General features: G+C 41.5%; 1 protein-coding gene across 1 annotated transcript in view; it reads left to right on the top strand.

Moving 5' to 3' along the window:
- MTMR12 (myotubularin related protein 12) overlaps positions 1-16750 on the top strand; it is a 38280-nt gene extending 21530 nt beyond the window's left edge. Inside the window, exons 8-16 of the mRNA XM_083575588.1 lie at positions 619-694; positions 1362-1468; positions 2386-2510; positions 3833-3911; positions 5477-5547; positions 10781-10953; positions 11403-11570; positions 12595-12756; positions 14030-16750. Coding sequence (XP_083431714.1) covers positions 619-694; positions 1362-1468; positions 2386-2510; positions 3833-3911; positions 5477-5547; positions 10781-10953; positions 11403-11570; positions 12595-12756; positions 14030-14602 — 1534 coding nt within the window. The 3' untranslated portion in view covers positions 14603-16750. The remainder of the gene's footprint in view (positions 1-618; positions 695-1361; positions 1469-2385; positions 2511-3832; positions 3912-5476; positions 5548-10780; positions 10954-11402; positions 11571-12594; positions 12757-14029) is intronic.
- Positions 16751-26531: the final 9781 nt, after the last annotated feature.

The following is a 26531-nucleotide window of genomic DNA, read 5'->3' as shown; positions in this document are numbered from 1 at the left end:
GTAACATGAGGTATGACTGAAGTGTTTGGACTGAGGGACATTTTGGACAAGCTAGACCTGCACAAATTGGCTGATAATCCACTTGAGTCAGAATGGAACCAGACTGGTTGGTACCTAAAATAAAAAAGGTGGCAGAAAAGCTTGTAAACTGATTCATGAGGGAAAGCCAAAAGGAGTTGAGGAGCGTTGGGTTCAACCTAAATCTAGGGGATGAGAACATTGGTCCAAAAGGGGGAGGGGTTGCAGTAGGCATTGGAGGTGCAGAGGTGATAGCAATTTATATAAACCAAAGTTCCATAAGTAAGTGCAGATGACATTTGGGGAGAGAAAGTGTATAAATGTTTATATTCTAATGCTAGAAACCTAGGAAGCAAGCTGGAGCATGTTGTTTTAAAGGATGACATACATACAGGGAGTGTATCCCCTGGAGGAATGGGGAGAGCTATTAGATAGCTTGTCTCTGGATACAAACTCTGTAGTGGGGTGTGCAACATGGTGCCCTCCAAATATTGTTTGCCTCTGGTTCCTATTTTGAGAACTTTTAAAAAACTGTACAGTTCCTGTGGTGTTCCACATCATAAGTGCAAATTGCTGTTGACTTTTAATTAATGCTTTCAGGTTGCCAGCATACTTCGTTGTTCCCATGTCTGTCTCTGAAGAGGACCTTTCGGAATATGAAGGAAGAGGAATTCCAGTGAGTATATTCGTAGTCAAGAATTTATGGAAGACATGTATGGGAATGAAGTGAACTTTACACAGGGCGTGTTTAGGACTTGTTGTGGAACAGCTGAAGAATCTGAGTAATATATCAAATGAGTGCAGTTTAAGAACAGAAGCTGAGCAGGAAAGGAGACAGTTTTGTACTCCTGAACATTGGGTCATGTAATTTTGTGTGATGTTAATTTCTATCTATTCAAATAAGGATAAATTTTGGCACCACAGAATTTAGAATGAAATTTCTATACATTCTGTGAATGAAGTTGGAGAATCTTCCATGGTTTGGAGAACTGGAAGTGGAGCCTCGGGCTTTGCACACTCCCACTTGGGTGATGTAAAAAAAGTGGCTTCCCTCAAACCAGACTTGGAGACTGATTCAACCTATGTCTTGTACAAACACGAAAATGAGTAGGCAGAAAGCACGTGAGCTAGAGGTTATCGTATGATCATCTAACATAACTCAAGATGTTTAAAAATGATTGCAGTTTATTATTGACAGTCCTTAAGAAAACTAAATGTAATGCAGAAATGCTGTAGTGATCTAATATTCACTCGTGACATGCTGTTGTATGATGCAGCTACTTTATAACAAAATGAATGCCCCTTGGGTAATACTTACTGATGAGAATAAACGTGTGTTGCAGATTTGGTGTTGGTCTTGCCACAATGGTGCTGCTCTCCTCAAGATGTCTACTCTGCCCAAAGCACAAGATGACAACGCTCTACAAACACAGAAAATCTTCTTAGAAGAGTCAGTAGTAGCTTCTTTCATTTTTAAGTGTCTGTGAGGATCTTCTCATCAGGCTTTATTTCACTCCTACTTTATATGCATGTTACAAATATTTGCCTATGACTATGTTCATTGTGCTATTACCACAAGGGTGATGTAAACTGCAGGTTTTTTCCCCTAATGTTGACTAATTGTTTGCCATAGATGGCTGTTAATGTTGTTTGTTCATTCTTCGATGCATCCTGGACAGCCAAAAAACCAATTGCTAACCCAAAGCACAATGATGAAATTCCCAAACAGCAGGGTGCGTCTAACTGCCAGTAGCTATAGGGCTTGTCTATAGGAGCAGGTCTAAATAAACAAAGCCTATGTATCACTTTGTCTTCACCATTGGTTCTGTAAGCATCCCTGGAACTTTGGAAGAGGAAGATTATAAACATGGAAAACACCAGTGCCATTATAAAAATTAGAGGGTACGGTTTTAACAGTATAACTGGGCGATACAGCAAAGGCTCCAAGAGCTCAAGTAAATCTAGCATTGTTCTTCCTCTCTAGAACTGAAATAGGTAACTTGGGGCCCTCCAGGTGCTGTTGGAGTACAACCACCCATCAGCCCCAGCCAGCATGACTGATGGTCAGGGGTGATGGAAGTTGTAACACAATATCTTACTGGTGGCCACAGGTTCTTTACCCCAATTATAGAGTGAAAAAAACCAGTCAAGAAGACCATGTTGTTTTTACCAAAGTAACAGCATAAAAACTGTGTTCTTGTTGACTGTCTTTGCCACTCATGCTATAGCTGATCTTATACTCTGAACCCTAGAAAACTGACATTTATATTGACATGTAAGAAATTGGATTGTAAACTTCCTTGCTTTTTAATTTTTAAATAGTCACTATTAAGCCATTTAAATCATAAGTTTTAATGTGTTTTTCAGTATGTATAAGACACTTGATAACCCTCCTTATGAAGCCATGAAAGTTGATGTCCTGTCAAGTAGTCTTCCGTCTCTGCAAGAGATCCAAATTGCATACACCAGATTTAAACAGCTGTTTCTAATAGGTAAGTGGAAACTATATTGAGGGCACTATGGAGGAATATCCTATCTAGACTTGCTAAAGCAAAAAATACGCTTTTTCTCCAGTAACCACCCCACTGGCTGAAGTCTCCATTTGAAATTTGTAACTAAACTTGTATGTTGCTTTTCTGATACATGAAGTGCTCAGAGGAATTAGCTGTTTGCAAATGTGTGAACTCATGTAGTATGTCTAAAGCCAAAGATCAACAGTTCTATTTTTTTTAAAGAAATATTTATTAAGATTTTACAAAGACAAATATACAAAAACACATAATAATAAAAGAGAAAAAATAAAAAATAAAAAGATAAATAAAACATACAGAAACAACAAGAAAAATTAAAAACAATTTTTCATAACATAAAACTCGTTTGCTTGTTTCTTTGACTTCCTCACACCTCCCCTTCTTGTATTCCCATTTAAATAATCAAATCAGCAAATCCTTACCCTCTTTCATTTATCTTGTCTCTATAGCTTAACATTTTATAACTCAATATTTTCATACATTATCAATTCATTTTTGCATATTCTTATTAACTTTGTTGCCAATACCACTTATTTCCAATCCAACACCATTTTAGTTATTTTTTTTTACCTAATTATACCCTTCTTCCATATTCTTAAAGCATTACAGCTGGAAACCATTTAATTTCTATCCAACATCATTCTAACATTCATTAATTTTGCAATATTTCTGTAAATAGTCTTTAAATTTCTTGCAATCTTCTTCCACCGCCTCTTCTCCCTGGTCCTGGATTCTGCCAGTCATTTCCGCCAGTTCCATATAGTCCATCACCTTCATCTGCCATTCTTCCAAAGTGGGTAAATCTTGTGTCTTCCAATACTTTGCAATAAGTATTCTTGCTGCTGTTGTAGCGTACAAAGATCAACAGTTCTACAGCACTAAAAGCCATAGCAAAATAGCACTTTACAAAAGAGAGCCACGTCTAACTTCACTACCCCTAGACGTATCTTCTGCTTCTGATACTACTGACTACCATATGTTTTTTCATTCTGTTTTCCTTGTTCAATCCTATCCCTTTGAGTTCAAGGAGTTTCTGTGATAACTTCCCACTTGCTGTCAGTGTCGGACATTTGGTTCCAGTGCTCTACTACTTATTCATTTGAGCTGCTCTATTGTACTGATGACTTACTGCTCTGCTTCATGTTTTTTCCAGTGGGTGCAAACATAACAGTCAATACATATCTCAAATATCATTGTGCCTTTTGAAATCTTCTGTTCTTTTGATGTAAAGTACTTGAGTTGCCACCAGAAATAGCTAAAAACAATTTCTCTTCTTTTTACAGATAACAGTACAGATTTCTGGGATACTGATGTGAAATGGTTTTCATTATTGGAGAGTACAAATTGGCTAGAAATCGTAAGGTTGGTGGAACCCTGCTTCAACTGTAGTGCATCTTAAAAAGTTAATGTCGTAATAAGCTAGCAATGCCAAACTTAATCTGAATTAGCTCCAAGATGTAATCACCTGTATAAGATCAAACAATAACACAATGGCTTTATGGACTTCATATCATAATTAAGGCCTTCCATTTAAGTTAATGTGACAATTTTGTTCCATTCATGTAGCAAATGCTGAGTCTGACAGTTAATTTTTCCACCTCAGTTCCCTCTACAGCAGCATCAAGGGTCAGAGTTGGTCCCTCTCATATTAGAACACATAATTTTAGTTTTCCAGGATGAGTCTTCAGGCACATAACAAACACATTTCCTTATTACTGTACAGGAAAGAAAGCATAAAAACCTTGTAAAATACTAGCATTACAAATCTAAAATACTGTATTGATTATTGATGCAGAGCTGAGAAACTCTAAATCATTATCGCCTGAATCAGCAAGGCTAGAATTGGGCAGCAAAGTGATGTGAGCTTCCCAAATGAAAGAGTGAGGGGTGCTCAAAGAAAGGATTTATACCCAATGTTTCCTTTGAAGGAGACAGGTTAGAATTTTTTTCCTGTTATCAAAGAAAAACAAGACTATATTCTACAAAATAGCCAACTTAATGAAAAGGTTTGATAACTCATATGCACCAAATGCACTGCATCATCTTTAACAATGTTACTAGTGTGTTTACTATTAGCAAACAAAATGTTAGTAACATCTAATAAAACTAAATCAAATATAAAGAATTGTTATTTTTGGAAAGCGTATCTGGATAGAATTTACATAAAACCTAAGTAATACAGGAGTGTTTGGCTAAAATAACTATCAATGTTAAAAATAGCATTTGTTGTGAACGCAGCTTGTTTCACTAAGCTATAAAGGAGGATTAAAGGTAAAGGTACCCCTGCCCGTACGGGCCAGTCGTGTCCGACTCGAGGGTTGCGTGCTCATCTCGCTCAAGAGGCCGTGAGCCGGTGCCGTCCGAAGACACTTCCGGGTCACGTGGCCAGCGTGACGAAGCTGCAGCTGGCGAGCCAGCACCAGCGCAGCACACGGAAACGCCATTTACCTTCCCGCTATAAAGCGGTACCTATTTATCTACTTGCACTTAAGGGTGCTTTCGAACTGCTAGGTGGGCAGGAGCTGGGACCGAACGATGGGAGCTCACCTCGCCGCGGGGATTCGAACCGCCGACCATGCGATCAGCAAGTCCTAGGCACTGAGGTTTTACCCACAGCGCCACCCGCGTCCCTCGGATTAAGGATTAAGTCAGGCCAATTCAACAAGGGACATGAGGTTATTGGTTTAGTGTAGGAAATAAGGGGTACTGATATACCAGTCTGGTATGTAAGTCTGTGGCCCATTTTAGGGTGTTAGAAAAATAGAAAAATGCCCTTTATTCCTCTTTTAAAAAATGTTTAATTCTGTTCCATTGTTGTGAGAGAAATCAACTATAGTGCCTGTTTATTGTGTCTGGAATCAGCCAAAATGGGTACAGAAGTGGGAGATGTTTGTCAGTTGTGCTAAAGCATTGTATTCATGTTCTAGGAGATGTCTGAGAAAAGCAGTAGAGATTATTGATTTGCTAGAAGCAGAGAATACAAATGTTCTCCTTATAGGTAAGTTGTGTACATTCTTCTTTCCAGTGTGCCTTCCACATAGCTGCTCTGCTCTATGTAGCTGAATTGTAGAGTAGTTCTCAAACATATGTGAAGAAAGGAGTTGAGTTTCATGAACTGCATTCTATATTTAGAGTTGCCCTGGAATTATTAAAAGTTGTAGGGTTGGACAGTAGCTATGCTGCTGTTGCAATCCCTTCTCTAGTTGACACCTGACACATACCTTGGCAGGCAAGGGGATTATTCAAAGAGGAAGAGTTGAATATTTAAGGTCTACAGCTGAGTACACTTCATATGTTAAATGTATTCAGAAGATCGTAAGTGAGGGGTTTTGAGCCTTACTCTGCAGTATGCTTGGAGCACAATCAAGCCAAAGCAGTGAATTGAAGGACCACTGACTTCAGTGGTAGATGGTTTCTTGCTAAAATTAATAAAATAAAGACCTTAGCTTGGGATGGCACCGAGATTTATTTGCAGGTCTTCTCGTGAAGCTGTGCTGTAGGTGCTTGGGCATTAATTTGCCATGAGCAGTTTTAAGATCTCATGGTGACTTCCTGCCCACCAGAAGAGAACAGGTCAAAATCGTCTCAGAGGGAGCCCAGAGTATGCTCACTTCCCAAAATAGTTGTTTACAACCAATTGTTTTGGTGCTTGCAGAGCTTATTCTATGGGTATTGCAGTTGAAGTTTACTTTGAAGTACACAGCATGGGCTGTCAAATGGGCATGCAAAATGCTTAATTTCCACAGTGCAGGTGCTGATTTTGCAGATCTTTGTGGGAGAAGAGTGCATTTCACACTTGGGATGATACACTTTGTATGAAGCTTTTACAACACAGTGCGTTACAAGTTTGCTTATATGTTTGGTAATCTTTTCTAGAAGTTGGTTCAGTCATTTTGACAGTTAGATTATTTGCTAAACTCCTAGGATTTCTGGATATTGTACAGTGGTACCTCGGGTTACATACGCTTCCAGTTACACACTCCGCTAACCCAGAAATAGTGCTTCAGGTTAAGAACTTTGCTTCAGGATGAGAACAGAAATCGGGCTCCGGCGGCACGGCAGCAGCAGGAGGCCCTATTAGCTAAAGTGGCGCTTCAGGTTAAGAACAGTTTCAGGTTAAGAACGGACCTCCAGAACGAATTAAGTACTTAACCCGAGGTACCACTGTACAAGGTTAAGAAAACAGTCCCTGCCTGCTGGCTTATAATGTAATATACTTTATGCAAAAGAGATGGGATAAAAATAGAGAACAAACTCTGGCAGTATTTCTTAGTTGCATTAAATGTCTGGCCAGGTGAGATGGCTACTGAAGGAGTTGGTTCTGTGTAAGGAAGGGCTTTGGCAATTACTCCAAGGGTATGTAGATGGCCTGCTGCCTTTCCCCCCCTTTGCTGCAGCCAGGTGGAACTGCTAATTCATAGGTCTTGTGACACATAATTCAAACCACAACCCTAACTACTATTAATATTGACTGTGCATAATGTCTGTGGCAGTATATCTCAAGTCTAGTTTAGACAGAAGAATTAATGGTAGGGAGGAAATGCATGCTTCCATGGTGTGATATAAACTCTGGTAAGTGACCAAGAGGCCATTGGTTGTTTTCAGAGATGGCTTTGGGCTGTTGAAAAGTGCTTTTGCTTTTGTGAGGCAAGGTGGTTGATTCTCACAACTCTTTTGTTCCATAACTCCCAAAGGTGCATTTTTAAGGGGTGTGGGAGGGGCTGCACTAGATAGAAAAGTCTGAAAATTTGTGTGCCTAAGGTCACACATGCAGAAGTGTTTTCCACTAGCACGTATTTACCATTCATGGTCTTCACCAACTCTTTTCCTAGATACAGGTAGGTAGCCGTGTTGGTCTGCCGTAGTCAAAACAAATAGTTCATGCATGTATCTGAAGAAGTGTGCATGCACACAAAAGCTCATACCAATAACAAACTCAGTTGGTCTCTAAGGTGCTACTGGAAGGAATTTTTAAATTTTATTTTCCTAGAGTCTTGCTGGAATGGGTCTCATTTATTAAGCAGCTAAGATTTCAAAGAGCAAGCTTTGATTCACTAAATGCCTTAGTACAATCCTATAATCATTTGTGTTGGAGTTACCATTCAACTCAGTAAGGTTTATGTTTTGGCTAAACATGTGTAGGATTGAGCTGTAGGTCTTACTATTTCTCACCAGCTCATTTACATTAAAGTGTAGCATATAAGACAGAATTAAGCACTCCTTGAACTGTAGGATTCCCTGTAGGATTGTTTACTTTTCAGTTTCAAAGGTGGCTTTCCATGTAGCATAGTTGGTGAGATCAGGATCCCATGGTTCTACAGTCTGCAGTTTTCAGCCTCGTGGCAGGTGGCGAGAGCTGTGCAAGCAGAGCAACATTGCTCCACTACCTCCTGAACATAGTATTGCTGCCAGTTCCTGAGAGGGAGAGCTGCAAGGTGAAGGAGCTCAGCACAGTGTGGTGGTAGGAGTATTGGATTGGCTCCTCAACTGTGCTGAGCTTTTCCCCCCTCTCTGTTTCAGGAACCAGCAGTCACGCTCAGTATTTGGAAGGCAGGTGAGCAGGGCTGCCCCACTGTTACTGGCCAGTCCTTTCCACTGAAAAGCCCATCTGCAGTCCCTGGATAAGCAAAATGGTACTACTTAGGGATCCAAGTTTGCTCTAGCTCTATAAACCATATTGAGTGAAATTATGGTTTATGGGGAAACATTATGTGCCTTAGTTTCCTCCTATTTTATCTGTTCTTCCCTTTTTGTACCAATAATTTGAGGTATATATGTCATGCCCTAAAGAAATGGGATAAGCCCTCTCTGTAAGTGGTCACTGGACTCTTTCATTGGGCTGATGCTTCATTTCCTGATAGTGTAACTTGGAGGTTTTCAACCTTTTTGAGTCCATGGCTTCCTTGACCAACTACACTCTTTCTCTGGCACCCCTGTGGGGCTCAGGAGCCCAGTTATGTCATTCCTTGCTTGCAGGGCTGGCAATCTCTCACCCTTCTTCAAACACCCTCCCTTGTGGAGTGTTTCCTCATCCTTCTCTCCTCTTCCCTCTCCATGGGAGTCCTCTGGGCAGCCTCTGCTGCTGCCCCTGGTCTCTGAGCTGCCCTCCCTGCCCCAAAGAGAGCTGCCTCCCAGAGGCACCATTTGCTTGGGAAGCTTGTAGCCAGGGCTGCTGCAACAGCCAGCCACACAAGGAGGGACAGAGGCCAGTGTTGCCCACGGCACCCCTGACCATCATTCAAGACTCCCTAGGGTGCCATGGCACACTGGTTGAAAATCATTGGTGTAACTAGTTTTAGAGGAAACAGAATAAGCACCCTTGTGGAAGTTGGTCTGTAAATCCTTGGATACAGTGGTACCTCAGGTTACAGACTCCGCTAACCCAGAAATAGTACCTCGGGTTAAGAACTTTGCTTCAGGATGAGAACAGAAATCGTGGCGCAGCGGCAGCAGGAGGCCCCATTAGCTAAAGTGGTGCTTCAGGTTAAGAACAGTTTCAGGTTAAGAACAGACTTCCAGAACGAATTAAGTTCTTAATCCGAGGTACCACTGTAGATGTATGCATGCCTATGGGGTCTTTACTGTGGCTTTTTACTAAGTAACCTCCTTACATCCTGAAATGTCGGCTTAGTTGGAAATCACTTTAGCATATTACTTTGAGATTTTATTTTGGCTGGACACCTGCATCTTCCTTCTGTCTCATCTCCTTATTTTCCTTCTTTCAGTGAAGACCCTGTTTTCTGCTGTCCCATTTTTCTCCACCTGTGAGTAGAGTACTGTTGGTTAGCCTACAGATGGGTAGATTAGGGAGACTGGCATTTAGCACTGTGGCTAATTGGTAACTGTGCCATTCAGCTAAGGCTGGGAACATTCATCCTGTCTGCATTTTTAAGCAAACCAACTCCCCAACAATTAAGTGCATTGACATAATTATCACTCTTCTCTGAATTTTGCCAGATTTATTGGCTTAAAGATTGCAGTAAAATGCCCACTTTGGGATAAAAGGTGTTTAGAAATGCATGCATTGAGATAAAATATGTATTTAAATACATATTTGGCACACTTAAACATTGGATTATTGCACAAACAGGCTAGAACAGAATGAACACATGGAAAACTGACACAGGCCAGAAATGGACTGATTCACCCACCCCTACACCAAGCAAGCTCAAAACTGGCTACTTTTAAGTAGCTTTCTCTTTGGTGAAAACATTATGCAATCTTTCCAAACTTGCTTCTTCAATCTTGCATCCTGCACACAGTTGTGTTCTTTCCTCATGCAGCATTTAGTTCATTGTTCGAGGTTCTTCAGCTTTGTGGTATGAAATCTTACTGTGATCTGTGGTGCTGGGGTTTGCCTTGACCACTGTGAAATAGTTTCTGTGCACTGCTTTGGGAATCTATATCCCTAGTTGACATAATCAAGAATGAAAGGGAAACATCTGAAATTTGTTCTACTAGTGAATATGAAATTTCACCCAAAGGACTATGAAGTAAAAATAGCCAAAGTACTGTGTTTCTGAGAAAGCAATACAGGTATCCTTCCACTTATGCACAATCAACTTGTGTGCAACCATGTATACGGGCAGTGATGGGGAATAAATAATTTAATTCATACTGGGAAATGGAAGGAGAGAGCTGGAGAGTCCATGTGGCTCATGAGGAGACCCTTCTCAGAGCCATAATTGGACTTCAGTGAAGGTGGAAAAGAGACTGGAGGACCAACAGGGCTTTGTTTACACTGCTCAGCCTCCTTGCCTAACAGCTGATGTGTGGGGTAGTGCAGCACCACTTTTCCGCATGTCTTCCAGCCTCCAGCCGCCCCCAGAGTTTCAGTTCCAGTTGTGGATATTTTGGGTACAGTATTTTTTATTTGGATCGGAGAGGAGATCAGCAAACAGGACACATAAAGGGTGCTCCCCACTTACATGATTTTCACATATGTGTGTGGGGCGCCTGTATTTTGGTCACTACTACTACATCTAGTCACACTATGCTACGCTATGCTATTCTTGGTCAGTTTGAGGTAAAAGGTCTCTTAATAGAAAGGTGCAGAGTTGGGGGGGTTCAGTAAACCCCATTTGTCAAGAATCCTGATTTGGCCAATCCTTTATTGTAGGTACCAAGTTTTAAGTAGGAACTGTTAATTTTTGCAATTTATATAGTTCCTTCAAGTGTTTATAAAATGATTTGTCGTGTCTCAAATGCTTCCATTTCTTTTTACTCTTCAGAAGAGAATGCTTCTGACCTGTGTTGTGTAATCTCCTGCCTGGTTCAAGTTATGATGGATGCACAATGCAGAACTAAGATGGGATTTCAGAGTCTTATTCAAAAAGAATGGATCATGGGAGGACATGCTTTTCTGGATCGGTGTAACCATCTGTGGCAAACTGATAGAGAGGAGGTATGACAAAATGAAATTCTTGAAGTCTTTGAGCAAAACCATATCCTCTAGGATGGTATTAAAGGGGGAAGGCTGAGAATCATAATGGAAATACTGCATTCAGCTATTCAACAGTAACAGCGTAGTATGTTTTTGAAGTAACTTAATTTGGACTTTAGAAAAATGATAGTACAGTATAGTATAACTCTGTACCTTAAGAGCCCTAAATAAGGAGCCTGCCTATGTAACGTGGCCTTTAGAAATGGGTATGAGACTAGGCCCAGGCCAAGACCCACAATGTAAAAAATAACTCCTCCTCATCCCCACCAGCCATACTTAAGTTGACAAAGGTCAACGAGGAAAGGGTATCACATGGAATACCCCCTTGGGTAGGTTCAGTCTTGGTGAACTCAATGCATCAAATACCCCACATAATCTATTGCATAACGTCTGTTTTTTTTTCCTTTTAGGCACCACTTTTCTTGTTGTTCTTGGATTGTGTATGGCAGTTGGTTCAACAGTATTCACTAGCCTTTGAATTTACAGAGACTTACCTAACTGTCTTGTCGGATAGTCTGTACATTCCAATATTTAGCACCTTCTTCTTCAATTCTCCGCATCAAAGAGACACTACCAGGGTATGAACACTGGGGGCTGTGGGGAATTACAGATGGGTTGTCTTGGTGCAGCTGAATTCTCTTTGGATTTATGACAGCAGTACAATCAAGTGCCAATAAAAGCCTTGTTTTTATAACGTACAAATGCTAGTGTGTTTTTGTTTTGTTTCTGTGTATAACCCATTCTAACAATGGTATATAAAGTTGTGCAGCGTGTTGAATCACTGCCTCTTTCTGCTGGAAACCTTTTCAGCCCTTCTCTGGCTTCTGATACCTCGCCAGACATTGCTCACATACTTTCAACTCTTTGCAGCCATGAAGGTTACTCTTCATATAAAAAAGAGAACTAAAATTTTGGAATCTGTACAGACACGGTGTAGTATCTGTCTTGTATTGCACAGACGTCAGTATGATTGAAGCAAACTACCTTCTATCCTATTCAGGGGGGGACCCCCCAATTCTCTCCTTCAGTGCTTTCATGAGCTATAGGAATCCTGAGAGTGTCACTTCTCAAGGATGGATGTGAACAAGATACCTTGAAAGTTGTTCCTCTGCCACAGTTTCAAAATAATTATGATCTAACTGGATCCTTCTTTGGAGGAAGGTTATACTTGAGTGCAGTATTACCACTTAAGTCTTTAAAAACCAATGGCTGAAGAAATTATTTTTTACATATCCACCCTTTCCCTCCTCATACTATTTGAGGTAGCATGGGATTCCCAGGTAGTCTCCCATCCAGACTGACCAGAGCTGTTTAACTTTAGATAACCCATGACTGTCATATGCCTTCAGACCATGTCCTGGATCAAGTGGATTTTCTGTTCGGCTAGAATAGGTGTACAGATATGCTTGGTACAGTGAAGTTATACAATGCCATGTTGAGAAATGTGTTCAAATCCTGCTAAGTCTACGCAGACCAGAGAGGTGGTTGAGGGAGCTGAAATTGCTGAAGTAAAGATGTTACTTGCAGTAAAGAGCTAGTATGAACTGATGCTTATTAGAAATATATTCGAGATTCTAATTCTTGTCTGTTTTTCTTTGATAGTATGGAGGAAGCCTTAATACAGAAGGCACCAAACTTAGTTATCTTCATGTTTGGGACTGGTCTGTGCAGTTTGGACCTGAGGCACAAGCCTTGCTGAATAATCCTCTTTATGCTGAGAAGCCAAAACATGATAAGATTCAGAAAAAACCTACACGATTCAAGGTATGGTGTCCAACTCTTATCCTTAAAACTCTATATCATTTTTCTGCCTTATGTAAATAACAGTGGCTGATGACTTGTGTCACCCACTGCTCAGTTAAGGTAGAACCTGTGGATTTCTGCAAATAGTTTTCTCAGTGTCAATATCAAAAGCAAGGTTTACAGCTTACCTTGCTGCATTATTTTCAGCATCAGATACTTCAATCATTGCCATGATTTGCTGCCTTAATTGATTGCTATGAGTTAACCACATAAAGCTAAGTAAAATAGTGTTAACATATGATTAGGTAAAGGGACCCCTGACCATTAGGTCCAGTCGCGGATGACTCTGGGGTTGCGGCTCTCATCTCGCTTTATTGGCCAAGGGAGCCGGCGTACCGCTTCCGGGTCATGTAGCCAGCATGACTAAGCAGCTTCTGGCAAACCAGAGCAGCGCAGGGAAACGTCGTTTACCTTCCCTCTGGAGCAGTACCTATTTATCTACTTGCACTTTGACGTGCTTTCGAACTGCTAGGTTGGCAGGAGCAGGGACCGAGCAACAGGAGCTCACCCTGTTGCTGGGATTCGAACCACTGACCTTCTGATCGGCAAGTCCTAGGCTCAGTGGTTAAACCCACAGCGTCACCCGCTGCATCACATAGTCATTTTCTGGTCTTTGGGATTAACTTTGAAATTAACCAATAACAAAAAATGCAAATAGTCCTTTAATTAAAAAGTATACATCAGTATATTTTGTATTTGCCCTCAAATAATTTTTCATTTGAGAACCACTAAAGGATTTGCAGTCTTAAGCATGCTAGGTGAATTATTTCACAATTTGATGGGAAAGGATGTAATCCTTTTTTGCACTGCAACAGGGGGTTTAGTGAGTTGCCTGACTGGTATGCATCTGAAATCTGCAACTGTTTTGCTGAGCAGATTTAGGCAGTTTTTCAATAACTTGTAAAAACTTTCAATTATTGTGGCCAATTATCCTGTTTTCTAAGGAGGGGCAGTGTCTTGACTTACTGACCCATTAAATGTTTTTGTTAGTTAACTAAATTTAATTCTAATTTCACTACTCTCTCAAAACACTATCTCAGTTGAGAAGAGATGGTTGATATTCTCAGCAACTTTCTTATTTGACTGAGTAATGTGTTGTGTTATAGCTGCTTAGCTATTTTTTTACCAAAACACTGGTAAGTTGTAGGCTATGATAGCTGTTAAAATGCAACTTAAATCTGTCTTAAACTAAACTATTGCCTATGTTTATTCTTTTTTTTTTTTTTACGAAAAGCATCAACGGCAGCTTTCCTTACCATTGACACAAACAAAACCGTCCCCCAAAAGAGGGTTTTTTAAGGAAGAAACGGACCAGTTAATAAAAAACCTCCTTGGCAAAAGGATCAGCAGGCTGATAACATCTGCTGACGAACTGCAGAATACCTCCAGAGAATTTTATGAGAGTTGGCACTCCAAGCCTGCTGATCTCCATGGAATCCTGCTGCCACGCTTAGAAGGACCAGAAATCAAAGTGTGGGCGCAGAGATATTTGCGATGGATCCCTGAAGCTCAGCTGCCTAGTGGTGGGACAGTTGCCACTGCAACAAAAGTCTGGGATGTGATGGAGGATGTGCAAGGTTTGCAGAAGCAAATGGATGAACAACGCAGCCAGAGTCTCTCAGAGGAGGGTGCTGCAGCAGAGTCTCCCTTCCAGAGAAATCCTGCTCGCCTGTCTGCTTTATTTCCATTTGCTGGGCTTCAAAGACATTCTCTCAAGCCAGTTTTACCTACGAGCACCTGGAAAGATTTGGAAGGTGAGGACTTGGCTAGGAGAGATGATGAGTATGTTGATTTAGGGGACGTTTGATGTGAGGCTTATGCTCACAAACAGAAATGAAAGTACTGGCACACTTCTCTCCAAACATAAAATTGGTTTCCTGGCAGTGACTTTCCCTTCTGCCCGATGAAGTTTTTAGCATATGAAGATTTCCTCACTTGAGCACCCACAATATTTTCTACATGAGTTTTGATCAAGCATTTTAATTAGTTCTTTCCATAAGCATGGGAGATACATAGCTGTGTTGCATAGGGCCCAGTTGAAAAATAAAGTAAAATACAAATTAGTTGCTCAATCATGGAAAGCGTTAAGGTGTTGGGGCACTCTCAAAATCATAATAAACTTCTTGTTGGAACATAAAGGGGTGGTGGTCTCAGAAATATCCACCAGAATTTAAAAATATCCTAGTCAGGTAAGAGTGTCTTCCAGGCACATCTTATAATGCATAGAAAAACATGTGCTGTTTGAAAGACACCCCCCCCCGGCGTTTCTAAGAAGAATCAGGTGCCATGTTTTGTTTTGTTTTTAATGAACTTGACAGGGTCATACCTGCCTTTTTAAAACTCCCAACTAGAGAAATACTAGGTGTTTCTCTCATTCATCCTACTTGTTCTGATCATCCATGATCTGCAGAATAATAGTTCATTGTTGTATCTTAATAAGTGTCTTAGTTTTCAGGAACTTAAGATAACAATCTCTTGTGCCAGTCTTCTTTTGTTTCCATCATGTTATTATCCTGCCACCTTGGTGCGTGACGTCTGGAACACACACTACCAAGTACAGGATGGGGTAGAACTTAAAAGATGGCAATAAGCCAGACTTTTTCTTCCAGATTGTATAGGGTGCTCATCTTGATCATCCTCACTAGCGCCAGTAGCTTGCACTGAATCTCAAGTCCTTACTTTAGGAAAGGCAACTAAAGAGCTATATTCAGCTTTGAAACTGGATTTGTCATCCAGTACTGCTATTTTATATAAACGTGACATTAAAGCTAGCTATGAATGTAAAGTTTATGCATTGGAGTTGAATTGCTGGATGTTGTCACAACAGTACCTCAGTTATAAAAGCCATATGAAAACTGCTTGTTAAGTTTTGTCTGCCTATACCAAGCAGATAATTCAGCTCTGAAATAGAGGCTTTGAGAAGTCAAGAGGGTAAAGTCTTAATGTACATAAATCCAGAAGTAGCCCACAAGATAGAATTGGCTCTTAGTAACCCTTCCTCCTTGGAGGGCTGGAGCTTCATGGATATGACAGTGCACAAGTGGTTATTGTACTAGCCCAATGAGATTCTAGGTACAATTTTAAAGCATTGCCTTGGAGTATATCCCAGTGTGCTATACCTGCTTGTTTTTTACATTGTATTGGGAACTAAGATTAGACTTCCAAAGGAGTGGATAATGAATTGGTGTAAATCAGGGTAGCTAGCCTGTGGCTCTCCAGATGTCATTGGACTCCAAATCTCATCAGCCTAAGCTGATGGGAGTTGTAGACAACATCTGGAGAGCTACTTAGAGCTACCCTGGTATAGATGAATGCCAAATGGAAACCTCAGAATCTATGTTGCCTTATGCATTTTGCTACTGTAAGCTCCTTGAGCTTTCAGTATTCTTAAAACACAATAATTCTATTTGTATATGAGCCTTCCGAAAGCTAGCATTGCACACTTTTGTTTCTTCAAATTTATTTAGCATTTATGCAGGAGTTTCTCTCCAATTAGTACAGGCTGTACATTTTATAGCTACTTGATTATGATTTTGAGTTCACTTTGGGTGAAAAACACTAACGATGGAAAGGTTGTTTTTTAAAAACATTTCCTTTGACAGCTAAACAGTTGTAATATATTGGTCGTGGAAATGTATTTATATTTAAGCTGTCAAGTATTGTGTATATAGGAAACTCATGAATATGGAGGGATTTTTATATTGGCTTATGGAACTGCTCCACTCTAATAGGAACGAGTATGGTATTGATATGATCAGAACACACCACTGTGGATGGAAACATATTTAATTCACTATACTGAATTTTCTGGTATTCTGTTTTATACCTCCCAGTTTTACACTGAATACAAGCTTAGCATTAACAGTACTAAAGGAAAAAAAACTCTTCCTGTTTACTTTAATGGACTATTTGGACAAATGTATTTGTTTAATAAAGTGTACTTTTACTATTTTAACTTGAAAAGTGTCTTTGTCAATCTCAACGGTTAGGTTTGCATAGTCTAGTCCAGGGTTTCCCCAACTTGGGTCTCCAGCAGTTTTTGGACTACAATTCCCATCACCCTCACCCACTGGTCCTGATAACTAGGGATGATGGGAGTTGTGTCTCTAGCTGTTTCTGAACTACAAGTTGGGGAATCCCTGGCTGTAGTGTTTTGCGGTACTAATGGATGCAGTAACCTTACCATTGGTTTCAGGATTCCTGATAATCAACAGCAGAAGTGCAGATCCATACAAAACTTGCCTTCTACATAGTCATACCTTTGAATGCATGTAACCCACTGCCACGTACAGCAGGGATGGGGAGCCTGTAGCCTTCCAGATGTTGGAGCACAATTTGATCTATGCTGGTAGACCAGGTCCCCTGATCTACAGGCCTCAACAGTTATGCTCTATAAAGTCACATGTGGCCCTGCTGCCAGGTAACCATGATTTATTATTTCATTTTTGTACTCTGCCCTTCCTCTGAACAGGAGCACAGAGGAGCTAATGCACACAGTACTATGAAATGATGTTTAAAAGCCACAACAATTGAAAAGAACTTTTCAACACAGCCACAGCAATCAGCTTAGCAGACATCTGCTTCAAATCCTTTTAAGTCCCAAATGACTGGACAAATAAGTGTCCTTTTTAGCTTGCTCCAGAATATTTGTCTTGTGCCACTGTCCTACTAGCCACACCAACAAGACCATGAGCAAAAATGAGACCAAAGCCTCCTAACTTGGAAGCTGCAGAAGTGGGGAGCATCCCAGCAGCTTTGCAGCAATCTGGATCTACCATTTGAAGGAGGATGGGGGGGCACTGAAGCATGTCCCCCACCTCTTTACATCAGGGGAGGAAAAACTCCTGCAGCCCCTGCTCAGCAATGGGGCTGCTAGTACCCTCCCTTTCTGATGAAATGGGGTGTGTTGGGAGGTTTTTCTGTTGAGGTGTTTACTCCTAACCAGCAGGACTTTTCAATTGGCCAGCCATGGCTTTGACTTTGTAGCTTGCTGCATTCAGCAGCCACTTTTTCTCTCTAGGTCACAGCACCACCACTGAAATTCTAAGCTCTACTTTGTCTGTAACTGGCTCAGGGCAGTGCTCTTCCCATTTGCCGGCTGTCATCTCCCTGTCTTTGTTCTCTGCTATGGGGATCTCATGAACACAGGAAGCTGGGTCCAGGTATTAAGAGTCTAACTTCATTTAACTCCAAAGATTCATTAAATTCTAACATTTACTAAATCCAGGAATTTAGGGAAATCAGGCACCCCCAACTCATATCAATAGAAATGTGGATTTGGAAATAAAGGTCACTTTAAGTACTCAGGGTTACAAGACCTAACTCACTAGACTCCTGTTATATTAAGATGAATTAAGAGCCGATTTTGTAAAAGCTGAGGTGGATTAGCTTAGTTTGGAATATATGTATATTTATTGTAACCTCTTCTGCGTCTACGTCACATGGCAGGAAACTAAACCTAAATAACAACCTGTTTTTGAAGGTTCCCATTTTCATATGTAAGCGGCCTTCTCACTCTCTCTCACACACACACACACACACACACACACTAATATATATATATATATATATATATATATATAAAATATATAAATATATATAAAATATAGGCAACAGCAACAAGCTGAAGTACAGTTAGCAGGCACATGTACTTGGGTTTACTGGACTGATAGGACTTTGGAAGATTTCTGGTCTTGTGATTCCTGCTCCCTTGCTCCATTTGAGGGCAGTTTTCCGCTTACGTTCTAAGGAGTTGCACAGCCTACTCCCATGTAATATGCATGGGGGGAAAAGCTCAAATGCAATAGAGATGGAAAAGGGAACAGGAAGCACAAGCCAGCTGTGTTTCTGCTTCCTGTTCTTGTTGTTTCATGTCTGAAGTGGCTTTTCCTCTTAAAGATTTGCAGGGAGGGGGAGGGATACTTGAAGGCTTGCAAACTTTTTAACAGTAGCTCTTCAGAAGGCAGACCTTATTTTAAGAACAGGAAGCTCTCGGCTTGGGCACAGGGCCTGCCTGTAGTCAGCGTTTGCTAGGATTTTCCCACCCAGTGCCTTTCTGTTTTGTAGCCACATTCTTTTGGATCCCTTCTCCCCAGTGTACTTGAGGGCACAAAGCCAATACAAAATTAGCCTCATAACTTAAGAATTATATATCCACAAAGATAAGAGAATTTTAAGCAAATCTCAGTTGCTACGGAAAAGTAGCAAATTGTGCTTCTTTCCAGAGATTTTACCGTGCAATAAGCCTTAGAAGAAAAATTGCCATTCTTTTTAGGGTTCTTTTGCTAGAGCAGGGGTTCCACAGACCACTAATGGCCTGCAAGCTTCATTGAGGTGGTCCATGTGAAGGACACTTCCAATGTTATTTCTATGGCATGCAAATTGTAATGCAATGAAATACAAGATAGGAAATAAAAGGAATAGAAATATAATTAAAAACAAACAGCATGTATGAGCTGCCACAGTGCATTTCAGTTGCTATAACTGGCAGAAAAATCATTGAGTGGTCGGCCATGACCCTGGGCAATTTTCAAGGAGTGCAAGGGGGAAAGTTTGAACTGCTGTGCTAGAGACTTCCTTATCTCATGAATGACTTCACGGAATGGAAAAGGGTGATGAAAATGTACCAATTTGTTCGGCTGGGCTGCAGAAGACTTTTTGTGTACCCATAATTGACGTACTTCAACAAATAACAATGGAAGCACACAGCCTTCTTTTGGAGAGAGATCATATCATCAGATGGCGCTGATATGTTGATACTACTTGCTAGATTCCCTTCTCAAGCTCCTTTTTAACTTCTTATTTTGGAGATGTTAGTGACAATACTGCTTCCCAGCAACTGTCACAATGGGAAAGTGTACCCTAGCACCCCAGGGTGCATAAACTCTTAAGGCCAGGATACTGCCTAAAAACCTAGTCAATTTATAGATCTAGTTGCAAAGCTATTAATTTTATTACATATTTATCCCCATCTCTTGCATTTAGGGCAGGGGTCAGCAAACTTTTTCAGCAGGGGGCCGGTCTACTGTCCCTCAGACCTTGTGGGGGGGGGGCTGGACTATATTTTTGGGAGGGAAAGAACGATTTTCTCCCGCTTGCAAAGAGGCCTGAAGATTCTTTGCTTTACCCAGGCACAGGCAAACTCGGCCCTCCAGATGTTTTGAGACTACAATTCCCATCACTCCTGACCACTGGTCCTGTTAGCTAGGGATGATGGGAGTTGTAGTCCCAAAACATCTGGAGGGCCGAGTTTGCCTATGCCTGGCTTTACCTGTCCCAGTTGTCGTCCCAATAGTTGGGCTTCTCCAGCCAGCCAGGCGCCATGGCAGGGTAGGAGGCTGTGTTGGCTGGCGAAGACAGAAGCAGCAGCCAAGGCAGAGGAACTGTGGATGGAGGTAGGGAAACCGGGGTGTCGCTGGAGCTTTTACCCACCACCTGCTGCTGCTTCCCGAGAGGCACCATGGAGTAGACGGAGCCACCCACCAACCCACAAGTGGCGGCTGCAGCCACCACAACAACCGGCCTGAATGACATGGGAGAAATGAAGGAGGGAGGGAGGCAGGCGGTAATGAAAAAAGCGCACATGGAAGTGGTGTGGAAAAGGGGCGTGGAGAAGGAAGGAAGGGCGGAGTGGAGAGGGAGGAGGAGCAGGAGGGAAACGCAGCAGCCACCGGCATCACACGCCCCCTTCACAGCGCTGCCCTGCTGAGGCAAGCAGGTGGGTGAGCTGACTCCCGCCGTCGATGGCACCCGGCGTGGGACAAGATTGCTCCATCCCTGAGGGGAGAAGTGCTGCCGTGTGAGGGAGAGGGAAAGAATGCACGTGCTGGTGATCTACATGGCGATTCCTGGAGCGTCCGCGGGTCGGATCTAGAAGGCAATTGGGCCTGATCCGGCCCACGGACCTTAGTTTGCCAGCCCATGATTTAGGGCATGCATTTGGCAACTAAAGGGAGTTTTCAGATCATGCTCCCACATTGGCCTTACATTGCTGCACTCGCACATCCTGACCTACTTCACAGGTTGTTTGTGAGAATAAAATGGACAAAGGGATAAGCTTGTACACCACCTTGAGCCTGGAGAAAAGGTTGAATAGAAATGCAATAAATAACCAGACCCACACCAGCAATGTAGCACCTCGTGTGCTTTCAGACCATACCCTGGGGACTATGCAGCAAGTTGCAATTTTGTGGAGACGCTTCTTCAACTTTCATGTGCTAGGTTTTGCTGTCTGATTCTGGGTATTTTCATACGCTGTGTGGATGAGAGAAAAAGAGAGAGACCAAGACCTTTATGAATGCAGAGGTTGAAGCAGGACCCCTAAAAGTTCTGTTATAGTGGTGCAATGGGGAAGAGGGGAGACCGCAATGCAGAAACCAGTTATCTCTTAACAGGTATATCCATATTATAAGCGCATACTTCACTGGCTAACTTCAAAGGATAAATTGTGTTTGAAGTTGAGAGTCACTTTGATCTATGCAGTATGTAGAAAAAAGAGTGTGCAAATTCTGTTTGTCCAGGAACTGCTGGTAATTATGTTAATCTGATTATGTTAATCTGAATTAAATCATAAATCTTCTGCTAGGTTTTAAAATTCAGATTTGCTTTTCAAAGGGAGTGTTGGGTAAATACATTGTCCTTCTCCACCCAATGGATAGGTATGACTGAATTGAAGCCTATTTAAGTGTTAATTTAGAAGGCAAATTCTCCCCTCTAAATGGGATTAAATATTGGGTTCTGTATCCCAACAGGTCACACTGCAATCATAGTGTATTACTGTTGCACACGTATCACCAATGTGAAACTGCATGGAAACCTTCTAGCTGTAAGCAGCAAGAATTGCATATTGCATTTTCTTGCACCTGTCAGTGTGATCTAGTGTGGGAGGGGTTTTATCCTGTTTTCAGTATCCTGGGAGGGTGGCAGGACAATGCTTTTTAACTCAGTCCTGCTGAGTTCAGTGCCTTCTCCCAAGTAAACAGTTTTCCGGATCACATGCTCAAAATAAAATGTTAGGTGGGGGAGACTCTGTAAGTGCTGGGCATCCCATCTAATAGCTGAACACATGATGCTAAACATGTGTTGCAAGCTGCATCTGTTTTGTAAAACTTAATAGCAGGCAAAGCTCCTTTCCCCAATTTTCATCAGGACAGCAGAACATGGGCAGGGGAAGCTTAACCCTTTTATCCCTGTCATGGTTCAGACAAAAATAATGCTGAGTTCCTTTCATATATTAACTGCAAACCGCCGCCCCCAGCCCCCCTCCCAATTCCCCTTTCTCAAATGTTGTTTTGAAGGGATACATTGGCTTGGCTAATATGTTTAAGAAGTGGAAATTAGACCATTTGTCTGGACTATGAACACTGAATATGTCATAAACATGCATTGTGATGACTGTGTATTCCTGGATGTGATATATATGCTCTGTTAATACTAATGGCCACACTTACATTTTGCTTTTATGTCCATCTTGGTATGTTGATTCTTTTGTTTCTGACAAAGACATCACACATGCACACACCCAAAAAAACATGTCATGCTGCTATTAGGCTCATTCCCATTAGCAGCAATGGATTGTCATGTTGTGTAAATATTTAAACCACATCAGTTTGTGTGAACATCGTTGGTTCCTCTACATGAGAAAGATTATCAAGATAATTATTGATCTAAGTTTTGGGGTAATTTTCCCAAGTAAGCGGTAACATCTGTGGTGTGCAATCATCACCAGTAATGGTCGCCAGATTAGAAGGTCCATGAATATGTACATAAGATAATGGGTTTTTATCTGGTAACATGCTGTAATTTTAAGAACTACTAATTTTAAGAACCTGAGCTTGCTCTTTTCCTCCCTCAGCCAATACCTGTTTTCCTTGTTGGCTGTGGTTTTTAGATTATGAGCTGCACTAGGAACCTTTTTGAATAAAGAGTGGGATAAAACTGCTTTAAGTAATAAAATGCCGATAAATATATTTGCTGCAGAGAGATTTGCAGCAGGTCACAAGGATTTCTGCCCCAGGTATCTGTAAGATGCCAGTCAATTTTCTTAACAGTAAACTAAGTGATCTTCGGCAAGTCACAATTTTGTCTCTGCTTCAGTCTTCCATTTGCAACATGGGGATAATGCTGGCTTGCAGATTAATTTTCAGGATTACAGGGATGAGGTAAGAAAGTGTTTGGACCCCTAAAGTGTGCTTTCTAAATGCTTGGAGTTATTAAGTACTTTACTGTTCATGTGGGGGTACTCCTTAAAAAGGTACATTTGAATGTACTTTAAGAGGGTTTTTTTGTGCTGGGCATTATTAAACCCTCCCCTCTGGTTCACTGTAATTTTGCACTGTTTGATTGAAATCATACTAATGCATGTTAATGAGTGTATAATTATATGCCTTCTTTGGAATTGCCATTGCTGCCTATCCTGTCATTTCATAAATATAGGTTCATTCAGCTTGAAACTGGCTCCCCAACAATGCCGTTTTCTGATTAGCAATTTATTCTTCATGCTTATCACTTTATGTGAAAACTTCTACATTTACAGGAGCATTCTGTTTGTGTCATATGCACTCCAGAGTTCTGGACTATTATTTATGCATATTAATAGGAAAACACAGTGAAGGCATTGTGGTCAAATGCAGTAAAGACAATATATACTGTAATGACAGATTCATGCACTCTCTCTTTTTATAACTTTAGACTTCCATCGCAAAAACGGCAGGGCCATTTCACCTACGCAAAGGCAAAACTATGTGTGCTATTAAGTGTACATTAAACAAGGAACTTCAGTCAATCACATTTTCCTAAAGTATGTATATGCATGGTTAAGGGTATCACATTTATGGAGCAATGTGAACTGGTCCTAAGAGTATTTTTTTTGTATAATAGCAGTCACACAGTGACGATGAGTTGATACCCCAGGTTTTTGACAGCCCAATAATTCTAGTTTTCTATCATAAACACAGCAGGGTATATTTTCAACGGTACCTGCAGCAAAGTGTCTAAGGATGTGCTGCAACATTTCCAGCTTAAATAAAAAGAACAGGCACTCAAGCACTTAAGGCTGCCTTTGGTGATGTATAGGATTCTATTCTTTTCTTTGAAAAAATTTATTAGAGTTTATAAAGAGAAATATAAAGAAGATTATCAAATATATTTTTTATCCAGACTAAAACATTAATCTAAGTGAAATAAAACATAGATCCAGAAGAAAAGGAGAAAGAAAGAAAGAAAAAGAAAGAGAAATAAAAAAGAGAGAATAATTATTTAGGAATATTTAGGAAAGAAAACGTGATAGTCCTAATGAGGCAATTCTCAGTGGCTACAGAATGCTGAATGTCTGCTGGAGGGAGAAATAGTGTGGAGTACATTAGAAGAGAACATGGCTGGCTGATGGCATTTGTCTATATTAGAAACTCCATGTGCTGATACGTATAGACACTTACATGGTATATAGTTCCCTGATGCGGTTTATTTGCTTATCGATCACAGAAAGACTCCACTGGAGGTGCATACTTAAAAAACCTTTTTAAAGGTTGGAGCCGTGTAACACAGCTTCTCTGAAGAAGAAAAAGCTAATAAAAATAGATGTATGAGTTAGCTACTCTTAACACTGCAACGCTAACATGAATAGACTGCTGACATGAACAAAGGTGTCTCAGACTAGGTGAGATTTGCCTTGGTAGCCAGGAATGCATCTGCCTGGTTAGGGTTGCTCAGTTAGTGACTAACCATACAAATACCAGCACAATCTCTCTTTTGACAGCTTCTTACAAGAGCTGTATAATTGCCCACATTTCCTCTCTCTATGTGTGTGTCACACACACACACGCACATATTTTCAGGAGTTGTGGGTGCTAGACTTCCCCTAAAATTCCCGGATCGAGCTAATGTTAGAATTTAACTAAGACTTAGTGTTAAAACTGTGCTCAACCTGTGCATATTTCAGCTGTGTAATAGGTGCATCTAATCCTCTGGAATAAGCAAATGGCAAAACCTAATAAAGCCAGGAATAACCTCCTGCATGAGGTGATCACTTGGAGTAATGGACCATTAAGACATCAAAGGAACTGGGAGTTAAGGCACCAGTTGAGTAGGGCCCCTCCCTTTACAGATAAGGAGAGCTTATAGCAGAGAGGGTGTAAGCAATAGAAGCAATGTAGCCTAGAGGAGTGATGTAATGGAGATAGTAAAGCAGTGGGTTGGAGAGAGGCAGAGTATGATGGCTGATGACTGCACCTATGGGAGAAGAATGATCCTCTTGGAGGGTAGTGCTGGGAAACCCCTCCATCATAGGCTCAGGTTGTATAAATCTGCAAATAATCTATCATAAACACACCCCAGTCTCTGTTGTGCCTCAAAAGGAAATATGGACCCTGGGTTAGCGAACTTGGCCACCTTACTGCTCACCCCTAAACAGTGAAAAATGGAACAAGGAAATCCAAAGGCATTCCATAAAACTCAACCCACAATAAACGTGTGAGAAGACCAGCACAATAAAAATTTGATGCAAATCACAGGGGCTAAGGGTCAACCTCAACCACAACACTGGGGCTGAAACAACATGATCACAAAAACAGGGCCCAGGAGGAGAACAATACAGGATGCCCAAACTCTCAGGAATATGCACTATATGCTCAAGAGGCATTTTTATGCAGTGAATTGACTTGCTTCCCTTGAGCAATGTGGTGTGTGCAGGGCCAGCCCACTCAGGAGGCAAGGCGGCCTCAGGCAGCCGGATCCGCAGGGGCAGCAGATCTCCATGACAATACAGTGGTACCTTGGGTTAAGTACTTAATTCGTTCTGGAGGTTTGTTCTTAACCTGAAGCTGTTCTTAACCTGAAGCACCACTTTAGCTAATGGGGCCTCCTGCTGCCGCCGTGCCACCGGAGCACGATTTCTGTTCTCATCCTGAAGCAAAGTTCTTAACCCGAGGTATTATTTCTGGGATAGAGTCCGTAACCTGAAGCGTATGTAACCCGAGGTACCACTGTATTCATTCAGGTATTCATTCACCCATGAGGTAAAAGGAGGCAACCGAGGCAGTATCCGCAGATCCCGATGTAGCTTTTTCTTCCCCTTGATGTAGATCAGCGGTAGGCAACCTAAGGCCCATGGGCCGGATGCGGCCCAATCGCCTTCTCAATCCGGCCCAGCGTGTTTTTACATGAGTAGAATGTGTGCTTTTATTTAAAATGCATCTCTCGGTTATTTGTGGCGCCTGCCTGGTGTTTTTACATTAGAATGTATGCTTTTATTTAAAATGCATCTCTGAGTTATTTGTGGGGCATAGGAATTTGTTCATATTTTTCTTCAAAATATAGTCCGGCCCCCCACATGGTCTGAGGGACGGTGGACCGGCCCATGGCTGAAAAAGGTTGCTGACCCCTGATGTAGATCTTCCCTCACCTGGTGTGAGGGAATGGGGGCGCCATTTTGGGGTCTGCCTCAGGTGCCAAAATGTCCTGGGCATGTGTGTATGTGTTCACGTTCGTCCAAAAAATGAGAGTATACTGCATATTCGCTTTCCTTCACAAGGTGCTCCTCACCATAAAAAAAAGTTTTAAAAAGCGACTCCAACAAAAGATACAGAAACAAAAACACGCTCCCCCTTACTGAGGGCTAGCGCGGGGAAGAGTTTACCTCAGAGTTTACCTCCGCCGCCTCTGAGCCGCCGACTGACTGACCGACTTGACTTCCTCTCCGCCCCCGCCCCCCATCTTTCTCTTTCCGGCGCCTCCAGAGT

The sequence above is a fragment of the Podarcis filfolensis genome, assembly GCF_964270895.1.
Source record: "Podarcis filfolensis genome assembly, chromosome: 11".
NCBI classification, from domain to species: Eukaryota; Metazoa; Chordata; class Lepidosauria; order Squamata; family Lacertidae; genus Podarcis; species Podarcis filfolensis.
The sequence above is the reverse complement of the archived record's forward strand: the minus strand, read 5'-3'. Positions and strand labels throughout refer to the sequence as shown.